Below are 11,732 nucleotides of genomic sequence, written 5' to 3'. Positions count from 1 at the left end.
GCGCCCAGAATTGAGCATGTGAAGATGGGATTTCGCCAAGGGCCAGCTGAAACTCGTTCACGGGAGCTAAGGCGCAAAGGTGCAACAAATGGGAGGGAGAGGTTTGACAAGGTGCACTCTGGTGGATAAAACAGTGCCGTACACACATGGCAGATGATGCACCGACGTCTGGAAAGATTGTGATTTTCTTATCATGTACACAGTGACTACGACTAATAATGGATAGGTACTGTGGCCAACAGAAGACTGGACTTTAGGGCCTTGGCAGGGCTGTGAGCAAGCCACAACTACAGCCACCAACAAACAGAGGACACACACAGTGCCTTTGGAGAGAGAGAGCGTCCTCTTGTGTAACAACGGAACGGACCTGGAGGATATGACATCAAGGGCAGAGGAAAAAGAGAAAAGCTACCAAGTACCCATGTTTAGGTATGCCCAATTGCTGCCGGAGGACTTACCCGCCAGTCGCCGTTATTTTCGTCAGACAACTTCATGTTTCTTATCATGGGGTCCGTACGACCCACTGATCAGCTTACCGCAGAGCCCCACGATCAAGTCAATGTACGTCGCCTTGACATCTCCTGAGCAAAATCACACAAGGGTAGAGCTCCTGTATGAAGCCACAGGTCGAGCGACGAGCTGGACTGGACTGGCAGATGAGGCTGCGCAAGCAAATAGATACCAACAAGCAAGGGAAATCCGCCCTCAACAAATGCGCCCATCCCTTCCTCCATCAGTCTTCAAGAGACCGCCAAGGTATGCGCAGATCGCTCAGTCGAGCGTCGAGGCTGTCGTCATCGGTAGAGCCGCATTAACAGCCACACAATTGGCCCAGGGGGTTGGAGGCGCCTCGGTGTGACACTGTGCATGATGGTGAGACGAAGCACCAACAGATAGAGGCATATGCGCGTTTCACCCATCGCACAACGCCTGTGTAACATGTCCAGCTATGGGTTGGGTGACCGTAGTGTGCGACCTACATTCTGACGTCTCACCATGCAGTCTTGCATCGAGATCCGAGTCTTATTCTGCAGATGGTAGGTAAGAACAGGGTATATGGCAGACTACCAAGCTGTGGTACATGTCTTGTTTCAGAACAGGCTGTAGAGCCTTCAATCACAGAGCTGAATTTTCAGCCCCGAGGCGACTTGCAGACGCCTGTGCCTCTCTAGAATTTGCATGTGGTCAGGGCTCCTGGTAGATGTTAGGCGTTGTGGTAACTGAAGCCTTACTGGAGGCAACATGGGAACCCCAAATGGATACTGTGCGCTTTGATGGCCATGAGAGCCGCTTTGGTCGTCGTGCATTTCAGAGGGCGGGGAGAGTCGGATAGATTATGTTCCACCGCCGAGGATCATGACGATGGAGGACCCGGCCATCCTAGGCGATAGCGCCATAGCAGACAATTATATCCTGATAGGAAGGTCGGGTTCTAGAGGGCCATTTCCATGATGTTGAGCCAGATTGAGAAGCTTTATATTCCTCTTCGTGTCGGTTTGGGAGAGTGGGTATTGACCACGATGGCCGGGGATGACGCCGGCTATGCGAGAAGCACCTGCCGATGATTTGGGAATGTCCCGTTTTGGTGGAAAAGGCGGCCAATGCGATATGAATGGTATTAGTTGGGATTGGTTGGATGGACACCTGTTCAGCAATTAAACGGCGAGCAGTGTGAAAGATGCTACCCTACAGTGCGAATGCAGGAGTAGAGTTAGGAGGAGTAACACATTAATTCACTTGAGCCAACGGGCTCAATTCATGATAGAGATGCCATGCGTTGACTCTTCCCAACACGCAATGGTGGCGGATTTGGCGGTGAATGTTCCGGCTGACTGTCGCTTGGATCTCAATTCAGTCAGGTGATCATTTTTCACTATATAGCTGTGAAGAAAACTCACTCCTTGGGACTTATGTACACCCCACTTCTTCTATATTTGTACTGACGCTCACTGCGGAAATTCTAGGAAACATCAGCATCAATTGAACATGACACGTGTCCTGAAGCCGTGTCCGATCCTGGTAATGACAAGTTACTCACCTCGCCCGGAAGTTGTGACTGGTGGCAATGGCATCAGCAACTTCCTGTAAGGATAAGTCGTCGTCTACCCAGAGTGCGGTAAAGATCTCCCTGGTCCCTTCCCACTCCTCTGGAGTGTGCTTCTGGCGCCTTTGTTCTGCGGCCATTGCTGTCCGTTCAACAGAGAAGTTATCGATGAGGCTTGAGGTGGATGAATGGGCAGAAGACGCCAAGTATGCCACACTCCCAGCGTTCGGGCTGCTGGGATACTAGGACGGCGAAGAAGCCAAAGTAGAAGGGCTGCCCAACCCACGAGAGCGTCTCACGCATGGCCACCAGCGGCCAAGATGGTAAGGCGGTAAATCCATTCCTCGACCCAGGAGCTGATCAGGTGGAGCGTGGCGACGTCCTGGCAGCCACTTAGCTCCATGACAAGCCGAATGTCGCAGAGTTAGTCCTGCCGTTCAAGCCGGCGACGGAGATTCCGGGTGTAAAGCCCTTGGTAACTCCATTCGACTCCAAAGTCTCTCGGTGCTTGACGAGGACGGTCGACAAAGTCCTGATGCTCCTGTATGAACGTCCTGACGCCAGTAGCCGATGATAGGAGAAATCCGTCTTGGCCGTGGCCATTGGCCCTCGTCAACCCGGGTGAGCTATCTGGCGTGTGAGGGGAAAGCCGCAGCCAGGTATGCAGGGTGTTCTTTTGCTCCCTGGGGTTGATCGATTTCTTGACTGGCATGGCTGGTGCGGCGTTTTGGTCTGCGGCCTATCAGAGGTGTGAGGGGCGCCAGCAGAAGCGGCAGATTGAGAGCTCCATCCCGCTGGATCTTCCGGTAATCCCGTCGTGCTTAAGGATTTGATCGCGTCTGGTAAACTGGGTTAGTGCGTGAATCGTTCTAATGGTGGAACATAAGACCCTCGCTGGATCCTTCTTGCTTCTTGTTGTCTCCCGATCCGGGGTGATGAGCAATTGCTGGACTGTGTCGAGCAGGGCTTGCAGTTCTTCATCCTGAGCGGCCGGATCTATACGGTTGGTCCGTGAGTTCTCGTCGTGGTTCCAAACTGGCGGGTCGCATGGTGCTGCTGCCGGACCCGCTTCGGTCTTGCTTGGTTCGTCGTAGTCGCAATTGCAAGTGGACCCGGCCGGAAGTGGAACTTCCAACGGTGTGGGGATCCGGAGATGCGGCTCTAGGTGGAGGCCAACAGCCGGATTCGTCGTTGATGGTATAGCGGGCGGGTGAGGCTGGTAATGATGTATAAACTCCGCCTGTTGCGATTCGGTCGGCGCGCGATAGGAATGACGGCTTGCGTATGCTGTCATTGATAGTATCGCTGTGAGCGTGCACGTTGTGATGCAAGTCGTTCCTCTTTGGTTTGCGGCGGTTTTCTGGTGGGGCGGCCACGGTGTTTCGGAGCCGGTTGAGACATTGACGTGCTTCTCTGACCTCCGACAGCATCAAACTTAATATCGAGAGCAGCACGCCTGAGTGTAGTGTTGACGACAAAGGATAGTGGGCTGTTTTATCCGCACTTTCGCAGTTGGGCCTCATCTTCTGAGCCTGTTATTACCGGACTAAAGGGCAGTCACGGCGGTTTACGACTTGCCAACACCCAGAGAACGAGTGCATCCCCTTGCACGATTATGGACTACATACATGTGTTCAGTCGGGATCCGATTTTAAGACCAATTTCTAATCTCTTGCGCACGCTCTGGGGGTTTTCCGACCGCCACCACCTGCGACACTTTCGATCTTCAGTTCCCAGGATCTCAAGATCTATTATATTCATAATGGCTCGGTTCTTTTGTGGACCAATGACAGCCCCGGGCCATCTTTTTTTTGAGGGCGCGCTCTCCTGATAGGCCCGTTTCACAGAGACGCTGATTATGTAAGTTCTTTGAGGCCTGGGTGCCCTGGAAGGTGCTGGTAATGCTGGCTGTGGAGCACGTGAGCACGCGTGCACGTGAGCACGCGCCTACCTCTTGACGCGACGACACCACTCGGACTTGACGGCATACGTCTGCCTTATCGTCTGGTATTCCCGCTCCCCTTTAGCGTTGCTCACATTACCCATGGCCCCTGCCGATACCGCGCCAGGGCAAGACAAGGCGAGATCAGCAACGCAGCCACGCGGAACTTTACTACCTCCAGACGTTGAGCGACGTCAAGAATTGGTTGGTGGCATCCATCCTCGCTCCGTGTTTCCGGCTGGCTCATGTCCCTGTTTCATATACGATCAAGAGGGCTATGACTTGCTAACCCTTCTTCTGATAGACGACCGCCGCTTACGCCACCATCATCAGAAACTACGACACGCCAGAGCATGTTTCTGGTTCGTTCGCCCAGCACATCATCCAGTCATTTCCATCTGAGGACCGGCCGTTGGTCCTCAGAGGCATTGTGATCGAAACCCCAAAGGTCAACGCCAGCTGCCGCGAGGCCAAAGCCTTGCTTCCCGAGGAAGAGAAGACCCAGACAATAAACCTGGCAAAGAGGCGACGCACGGACGAGCTTTCTAGGATATCCATGGAACGTCTTGATACGGCTTGGGGCGGACAGGGTTAGTTGCCCCAGGACGTTCGAGATGCGTATGGCTCGGTGGGACCAACCGGAGATGTTCCCCAGATGGTCATCAAACAAATGTCCAGGATCACTACCATCCTTGAACCTAAGGGCCGGCGGTTTTTGCACTCTCTCTGGGGTCCCGGTGGTCTTCTCCGAGAGATGGTCCAGGCTGGGAGGAGAGCTCCTTACTTCAGCGGCGATCGAGCTACCGAAGCACTTGAGCGGGTCAAGCAGACCTGGGGCGAGTCCAGCAGAAGAAGCACCGAGGGAGTCGACGGAGAAGGCCCACATCATCAGCGTCTTGAGAACCAAGTCACTTTCCCCCCTTCCGCCGACTACGGCACTGGAGATGCGACAAACCTTACCGCCGACGCCACCGAGGAGGTCACTCTCGAGCTCGGGCGAGGTGACCTCAGTCACTTGGCTTCCGATAGATTGTCTGACACTATCACTGATTGCCCCCCTCCAATCATTTCCCGCTCCGAAATCCAGTCTGAGGTTACCACATCACTGCGACTCCCATCGAATACCGAGATTATTGACATGGCGTCACCAAAGAGGCTTACGATGGAGCACGGCATTGTGATAGCACCAGACATCACAGAGCAGGAGGCCAGTGACCATCAACTGTTGAGCATGAGTCACTTCTCTCGCTCGGGTCCGTCGAACACAGGCACATGCCCGCTATCATCAGCCGAAGCACCAAGAACCCTTAAGAACGCAATGGGCCTTCTGCCCGATCAGTCTGGAGTTTCTATCCAGCACGCCACGATGAGTCCCGCCGACCCAGTGAACTCACCCTGGCGAGCCATGTCTTCACTATCCCCCAGGGTCAAACGGAAGCGTAATACCGAATCTGAGGACCTAATTGACCCAGATGGAGAGTCTTTGAGCGACTGGAGAGCAAAGTTAGCTTACCTGGATAGTGCCCAAGCCTCACGAACGATTCTTTGGCAGCTTACAACCGAAGAACGCCTCGACGACGACGTCCTTGACCTATGTTGCCGTGCGATCCAGTCCCGATACGACAAGTCTCGGTCGATGCTCCTCCTACACCCCCTATGGTTCTTCGATGACGCGCATTCCGACACCCTCCCTTCCGAGGTACGACGACTCCGGTGCGCAGAGGCCGTTTGCTTTCCAATTCATTATGGCGGCCATTGGAGCCTTGGTGTGCTCAAACGAAGCGAAGGGGGATTCCTTTTTCAGCACCACGACTCTTCCCCTTTGACCAAGCGCAACGAGTTAATCGTCCGACGTATTCAGGACTAGTTAGCCCAGTACGGCCACGAAGGAGATGTGACGGTCAGCCAAGAGGTTCACTCTGTCTCCTATTTTAGACGCCATATGCTGATCACCCGGGACAGGAATGTCCGCGTCAGAAGGACAACTGGAGCTGTGGAGTTTGGGTCTTGGCCTGCCTGCAACGTACCATGCAGGGCAAGTCTTGCAGAAGCTGCGCGCACGATGTTACCCCGATGGCGAAGAAGGAAGAAGTCCTGTCATTGCTCATGAGCGTGGATCGCTCTGACTTTGATGAAACCAGCAGAGCTGTTTTGGGCAGCTTGACAGAGAACATCCAGAGTTGTAGCAACAGGAAGAGACCTAGCGGCCGACCTAAGAGCGCCTTGTCTCACCTTGTCGCCAGTGCAACCTTCGAACAGCGACTTACCGACCTCAGCTATGACCAGCTGCAGCAATGCCTAGTGGAGGCTAAGGGCCGACTGCGCCAGGCAAACCAAGCAGAGGCGGAAGCCAGGACGAGCATCCGCATAGCCCAGGCACAAGAACAGTTGGCAGCCAACTTTCGAGTGTTAGCCGACGAGTCAATGGAGGCACTGAAGAACAGGCTGCCGCAACGCGCCATCGGCGACGACCGCACCGCGCACGTGGATGAGGACGGCGACGTGGGACATTTCCTAGAGCAACGCGAACGGAGAGCGATGGAGGAATCGCGGTCCCAGCGCAACAGAATACTTATTGAAGGCGCGCACTGCTTCCGCCTGTCCGTCAATGGATTCGGGTCCGATCTGCCACAGCGCCTTCGCGTTGCCCAAGATCAGCTGGCCTCGGCACAGGAGGGGGCTCGAGCCGCTGCGGCTGACATCTCCAAGTATGAGGGGACCTTGGAAGCGAAGAAGAATTACGAAGAACGGTTGAGGCTTGGTACGATGCTGGATGAGGTCATGAAGAAGCATGAGCAGTTCAAGCTGGCGGCACAGGACGGCAGCTGGTTTCCCGGTGGGATGAAGCCTTGACGGAAGATTGACCGCCGCTGCTCATCATTGTGCTCTTCCTCAGCCACGCTACTCGGGAGCCTTGAACTTCCACATAGAATCAGTTGACTTGAATCGTAAACCCTTTAAGTAGTTCCATGTTAGCCGTATATTTAGCATTGATTAGCCCGCTGTCTATGCTTATTCTAGCGACCCTATCATTAAAAATACAGCAGAATAACACCCATGTTCAACCAATAAGTCGCCATAGCTCTATTCATTAAGTTTCTTCAAGGATAGCCACGAATGAGGCTTATAGCTCTAGGCTGGGGTGTTTTTCGGGATTAGGTTTTCATGCCATCATGCATAACTATAGTTATATACTTCGCTATTGTGGCTTATGACTTTTAGAGATAACAGATAATAAGAATAATGACGACTACCTATGGCTAATATAAAGGCCACTGGAATAAAGTTGGTTCCGTGGTTATATCCATAGGGAATATAATAATAAGTATGGTATCAGCGCCTGAACATATTTAAAATAAACGTCAAATAAAACTTACAGGTATGACATTCGGATATCCAGGAGTCACGTAGGTATTAGAGACAGAAAGCCTTTCACTTCTATCAGTGCCGTAACTCTATTCACGAATCCAGATGAAATATAGCGGGCTCTAACACTTCGGCATCACCATCCTAGTCATCTCCTGCCATGAGACTTAAATTCCGCTAAATCTTGAGTGTAATTTTTTAATACTAGAGTAATACTGTGTGAAAGCGATGATTAAGGAACGAGTGCCGTTTGATTTCGATACATATTCTACACTGTTTGAAAAGGGACTAATAAGGGTCTCTATAGCACATCGTTATTCTTGGACGGGACGCTCGAGGCGAACCTCGAGGGCGATCGTTTCCATCGAGCTGTCCCAGTCGTAGTCGATGGCACTTTGGATCTCTACCATGGAAGGGGGGCGGTTGTTCCAGAACAGGTGGTGTCTGTAAAACGTGTGGAAGAAGGCTTCGGTGGAGTTGTCAAAGTCCACCTGGGCAAGTGGCGCAAGTCCCCTACAGGGATCCCTTCAGGTAGCTCAAGGACGGATCCAAAATCTGGAAGAAGAGCTGACAAGGGCACACACTGAGAGGACAGCGATCGAGGCAGAAAGGGATGCCCTTTCTGAACAGGTCAGACTCAATGACCTCCCGCAGACAGGAGGGGGCAGTTACCAGGGCTGGGGCATCATCTGTTGCTGTGAGCACGGTCGGAAGAACGACGGGGGCGCCGCCATTTCCAAATGTCCAATTCCCCCCGACACCAGAGACCCCTCCACGGCAGCCGAACAGCTCCAGAGGCGAGCAGGATATATACACTCGCCGGGACCGTGGCTTGACTCTTCATCGCCCCGAGTCTCTTCCCCAGGGCCGGGCATCGCTTTGTCATCAGCATCATGGTCCTGCGCTAGCTCCGTCGTCATTCTTTTCCTCTCCAGTGACCGACTTGGGCTTTCAGCCTGGCCGCCGAGGAGGTCAAGCTCAGCCCCCCGACCCCAACCAAGGGCCACGAGGTCTTCCCCATGCTGCCACACTCCCGGTGACACCAAGCCAGGTTCCAGCATCACGCAAGTTGCGGCTACAAGTCTCGTCTCCCCATCCAAACTTCGCCCACAGAGCCGATGCTGAGCCCGCCACGCTCGGCCCTCGCTTCGCGCCGTTGAACGTGTCGGCATCACCTCGATCTGGCTCCTCGGCAGGGATGGCCAACGTCATTGGTGTTCCACCACAGGGCGATAGAGTTGGCTCGGCGTCGTCGGCAGAAGGAAGCATGCCCGAGGTCCTCAACGCCATCACCCGGGAGCCCGGAAGTAGCAGGGCTTCGTCAAGCCTGGACTTGGCGCTGGCAGGCGTCCCAGTTGGCCCCTGGACTGCGTCGGAGCGGGATCGGCGCGAGGATGATGCCCGAGATGAAGAGGCGCGAAGACGCGACATTGAGCGCGTAGGGCGTGTCGTTCGAGAGGCGGATAAGGCGGGGGAGGATATTAATTGGAACGATTTGGCTGGAGTCGGAGAACAACGAGGGGAATCTGCGCAGTCAAGAGCAGCGGTGGTTGCGTGTGGCGGCGGCGATGAAGGGTGGATGGGCAGCTAACCAGTACAACAGAGATGTCGTTTTTGCCAACCCCGCCTGGTAGGTGCCAGCCGCTGCATTGGCGCCAGTCTTTCGAACTCACTTCCATATCAGGTCCTTGCTTACACTGTATATGGGATTATTTTAACTACTATAGCGTTGCGGGGTATATCGGGTAGTTCTTTGTTCGCAATGGCTCTTTTGACTACTGCGTCCCCCCTTGTCTGGTTGAATCTCATTTCTTCCCTTGTATCTTATTTTATTAGTTAACTACGCTCGCATCTAACTCGTTTGTTCAAGTGCTTGCGCTAATCAGCCTATCCCACCTCGGTATGCCGAACGATACGGAATAGCCTCCGAGGAGACGCGGGCCTGATGTCTTTGAGGACGAAAGCCATATGGAGCGGGACTGGGCTGACCCTAATACAGGCGGTATTCGCGGATCTAGTGAGGGAGGTCAGGCCATCTCCGTACTTGAGTATCTCACTCCTTGCGGTGGCATGCTGGCTTTTGTGTCTCTTATTATCGCTCTAGCCGCTTTGCCTCCATAGTACCCTTCATGCGGGGCAAGGCCGAGGACTCCATCGATGCCCTACCACCTCACCAACTTCCCGAGCTCATACCAGGCCTCATTCGTAAAATTCTGCGCCATCTCGAAAGCATCCCTTCCAATAGCCTAGTCACCGGCCCCAGAGAGCCCTGGACTGGCTTTGGTCTAACCTCGGCCGAGCCCGACGCCCCAATGAGGAACCTTTCCTCGGTCTTGCGCGTCGTGCACGAGTTGCGACCAACCAGGGAAGCGCGCATATTTGCTGAGCTTGTCGACAATATGGCCAACTCCCCCGTCACGCCGATGCGTCAGGCCTGGTCCAACCTGCACGAGAACCACGTCCAGACGAACCTGGCAGCCGCACACCAAGATTTTTGGCATTCGCTGCTGGTGCTTTGACTGGATGTCAAGGAGCTCGCTGTCGAATGGGGGGTCCTAGTTTAAATGGATCTCTTACTTTTCACGAGGTGCCACGACCATAGGCCAGGAGCCTCCTGACATCCATGCCATCCCACCGTGAATGCTCTCTCGCTCCGAGCTCATGCTGCTGCGAGGCTCAGAAGGGGCCTGCCTAGGTAGGTATGAGTCTCAGGACAACGGCTTGACTAAGCCGATGAGAGCCGATTGGCTGATCGTGGATCCGCGTGCACCAGAGGACAACAATCAATAAAAGGCTCGCCAGAGCCACATCTTCGCTTTGCAGGTAATCAACGTCATCTATTTCCCAGACAGGCACCCTCGCTCGCCAAGGATCTTGTAAGTATCAGTCATCTACCCATCATCAAAGCTCATCCTCGAGCACACGAAGCTGTGCTAGGATATCATCCTTACTCATCGCGTCCCAGTCTAAATCGTCTTCCTCGCTTACAAAGGCAAACGTGATCTTCTTCCCATCATTCGTCGCCTTCAAGAATGCATGTCCAGCAGCACAGATCTTCTCCATGTAGTCGTTATCAAGCAGCTGCTGCAAATTCCGACGACGCTTTGGGTCGCCCTTGCTCCCACCAAGCTCGAGATACTCCTTCGTGGCCATATGGAACGGCGCGCTGGCAGATGGGCAGGTCGGGATGAAGGGCAGAAGGCCAGGTCCCAGCTTCCCACATACCTTTTCCCACGCCTTGCCCGCCCTCCTATCGTTGTCGATTTTGAAGATTGTAACGCCACATATCTTGGTGAGTTCTGCGCGAGTCTCGGAGACTATGCGCTCAGAATGGCCTTTCAAGCCATCATAGGCCTTGTTGAAAAGCACCTGCTGGTAGCGTGTCTGGACCCTACTGCCCTTGACCTTCACGAGCCTCTGGTAACCCTGAAGCACCTTGGTCACCTTCTCGTCACGAGCGGCGGGGTCGCGGCCCTCGTTCTGGATGGCTGCGTTGTGCGATTTCACCTCGGTGACGAAATGCTTGATCGCGTACACGCTCATTACGGTCGCGGCGAGCTTGGTTAAGTCGCTGTCTGCGTCAGCGCTCCCCGGTGTCACTACTAGTTTCTGATCCCCAGAACCCCCCTGGCAAACTGTCTCGCTCTCGTGCGGCATGTAGGCGTGAGCTCTGACGTGCTGGAACGGTGGACTTGGCGGCGGCGGCGGCTTCGTTTCTGCGCCCAGGGAGCGGTTTCCTCCTCTTTCCATCATCCTGGCCATCACCGGTTTTCTTCCTCTTCAGCCTTGAGGTCGTCGCTGTGTTCTCAAAGCCCTCTTCCGCCGGAGACGGCACAGACCTGTCGACCCACTCAACCAGGCAACCCTCGACCCCCAAGAGGCCCTTGAGACCGCACTCGTTGCATACTCGAAGTTTGGTGTGGCGTATACTCAGAGTCTCGGCCGGGGGGGCTCAGGTTGATCGAACAGGCGAAATTGTCGGTTATGTTCCAGACCAGATGGTATTGGCCCTTCCTCGTCACGACCATGTCCCCTGGTCCCTGGACGATAATCTCAAACTTGATGCCCGCCCCCCGTAGTTCACGCGGAGGAGGAAGCAGGTTGAGATGCCGAACAAATTCTTCATCGTCATCACGCCGTTGTAGTATGGGACCCCCTTCGGCGGGTTGAGCAGGAAGGATTCGAACATGCGCTCTGCCTCAGCGGTCTTCAGCTCTTGTGTTTCGTTCGCTGTGCGCTCCCCCGCTCTCAGGCTCGTCATGAACCAGTTGCTGTTCGAGATCGACGTTCGTATCTCGTCGCATGTTTCCCCCGATCGCGATCGGAGGCAGCGATAGTTGCGTCACAGGCTCGGCGTTGGTGACGGCGCTGGAGTCGCTA

General features: G+C 54.4%; 3 protein-coding genes across 3 annotated transcripts; 2 read left to right on the top strand and 1 right to left on the bottom strand.

Moving 5' to 3' along the window:
- Positions 1–4,656: 4,656 nt before the first annotated feature.
- LRP88_15034 (uncharacterized protein) lies at positions 4,657–5,853 on the top strand (the record flags this gene model as incomplete). The annotated part of the gene is made up of 1 exon (XM_083251365.1): positions 4,657–5,853. The coding sequence occupies one exon, from the start codon at positions 4,657–4,659 to the stop codon at positions 5,851–5,853; it is 1,197 nt and encodes a 398-aa protein (XP_083092877.1).
- Positions 5,854–6,092: 239 nt separating this feature from the next.
- On the top strand, positions 6,093–6,839 carry LRP88_15033 (uncharacterized protein; the record flags this gene model as incomplete). The annotated part of the gene is made up of 1 exon (XM_083251364.1): positions 6,093–6,839. The coding sequence occupies one exon, from the start codon at positions 6,093–6,095 to the stop codon at positions 6,837–6,839; it is 747 nt and encodes a 248-aa protein (XP_083092876.1).
- A 3,414-nt stretch (positions 6,840–10,253) lies between these two features.
- LRP88_15032 (uncharacterized protein) lies at positions 10,254–10,895 on the bottom strand (the record flags this gene model as incomplete). Its single annotated transcript, XM_083251363.1, has 1 exon — positions 10,254–10,895. The coding sequence occupies one exon, from the start codon at positions 10,893–10,895 to the stop codon at positions 10,254–10,256; it is 642 nt and encodes a 213-aa protein (XP_083092875.1).
- Between the last annotated feature and the right edge of the window lie 837 nt (positions 10,896–11,732).

Source organism: Fusarium phalaenopsidis, assembly GCF_050370095.1.
Source record: "Fusarium phalaenopsidis strain FUZ10S chromosome Unknown contig_32522, whole genome shotgun sequence".
Classification (NCBI taxonomy): Eukaryota; Fungi; Ascomycota; class Sordariomycetes; order Hypocreales; family Nectriaceae; genus Fusarium; species Fusarium phalaenopsidis.
This window is presented reverse-complemented; position numbering and strand designations above follow the sequence as displayed.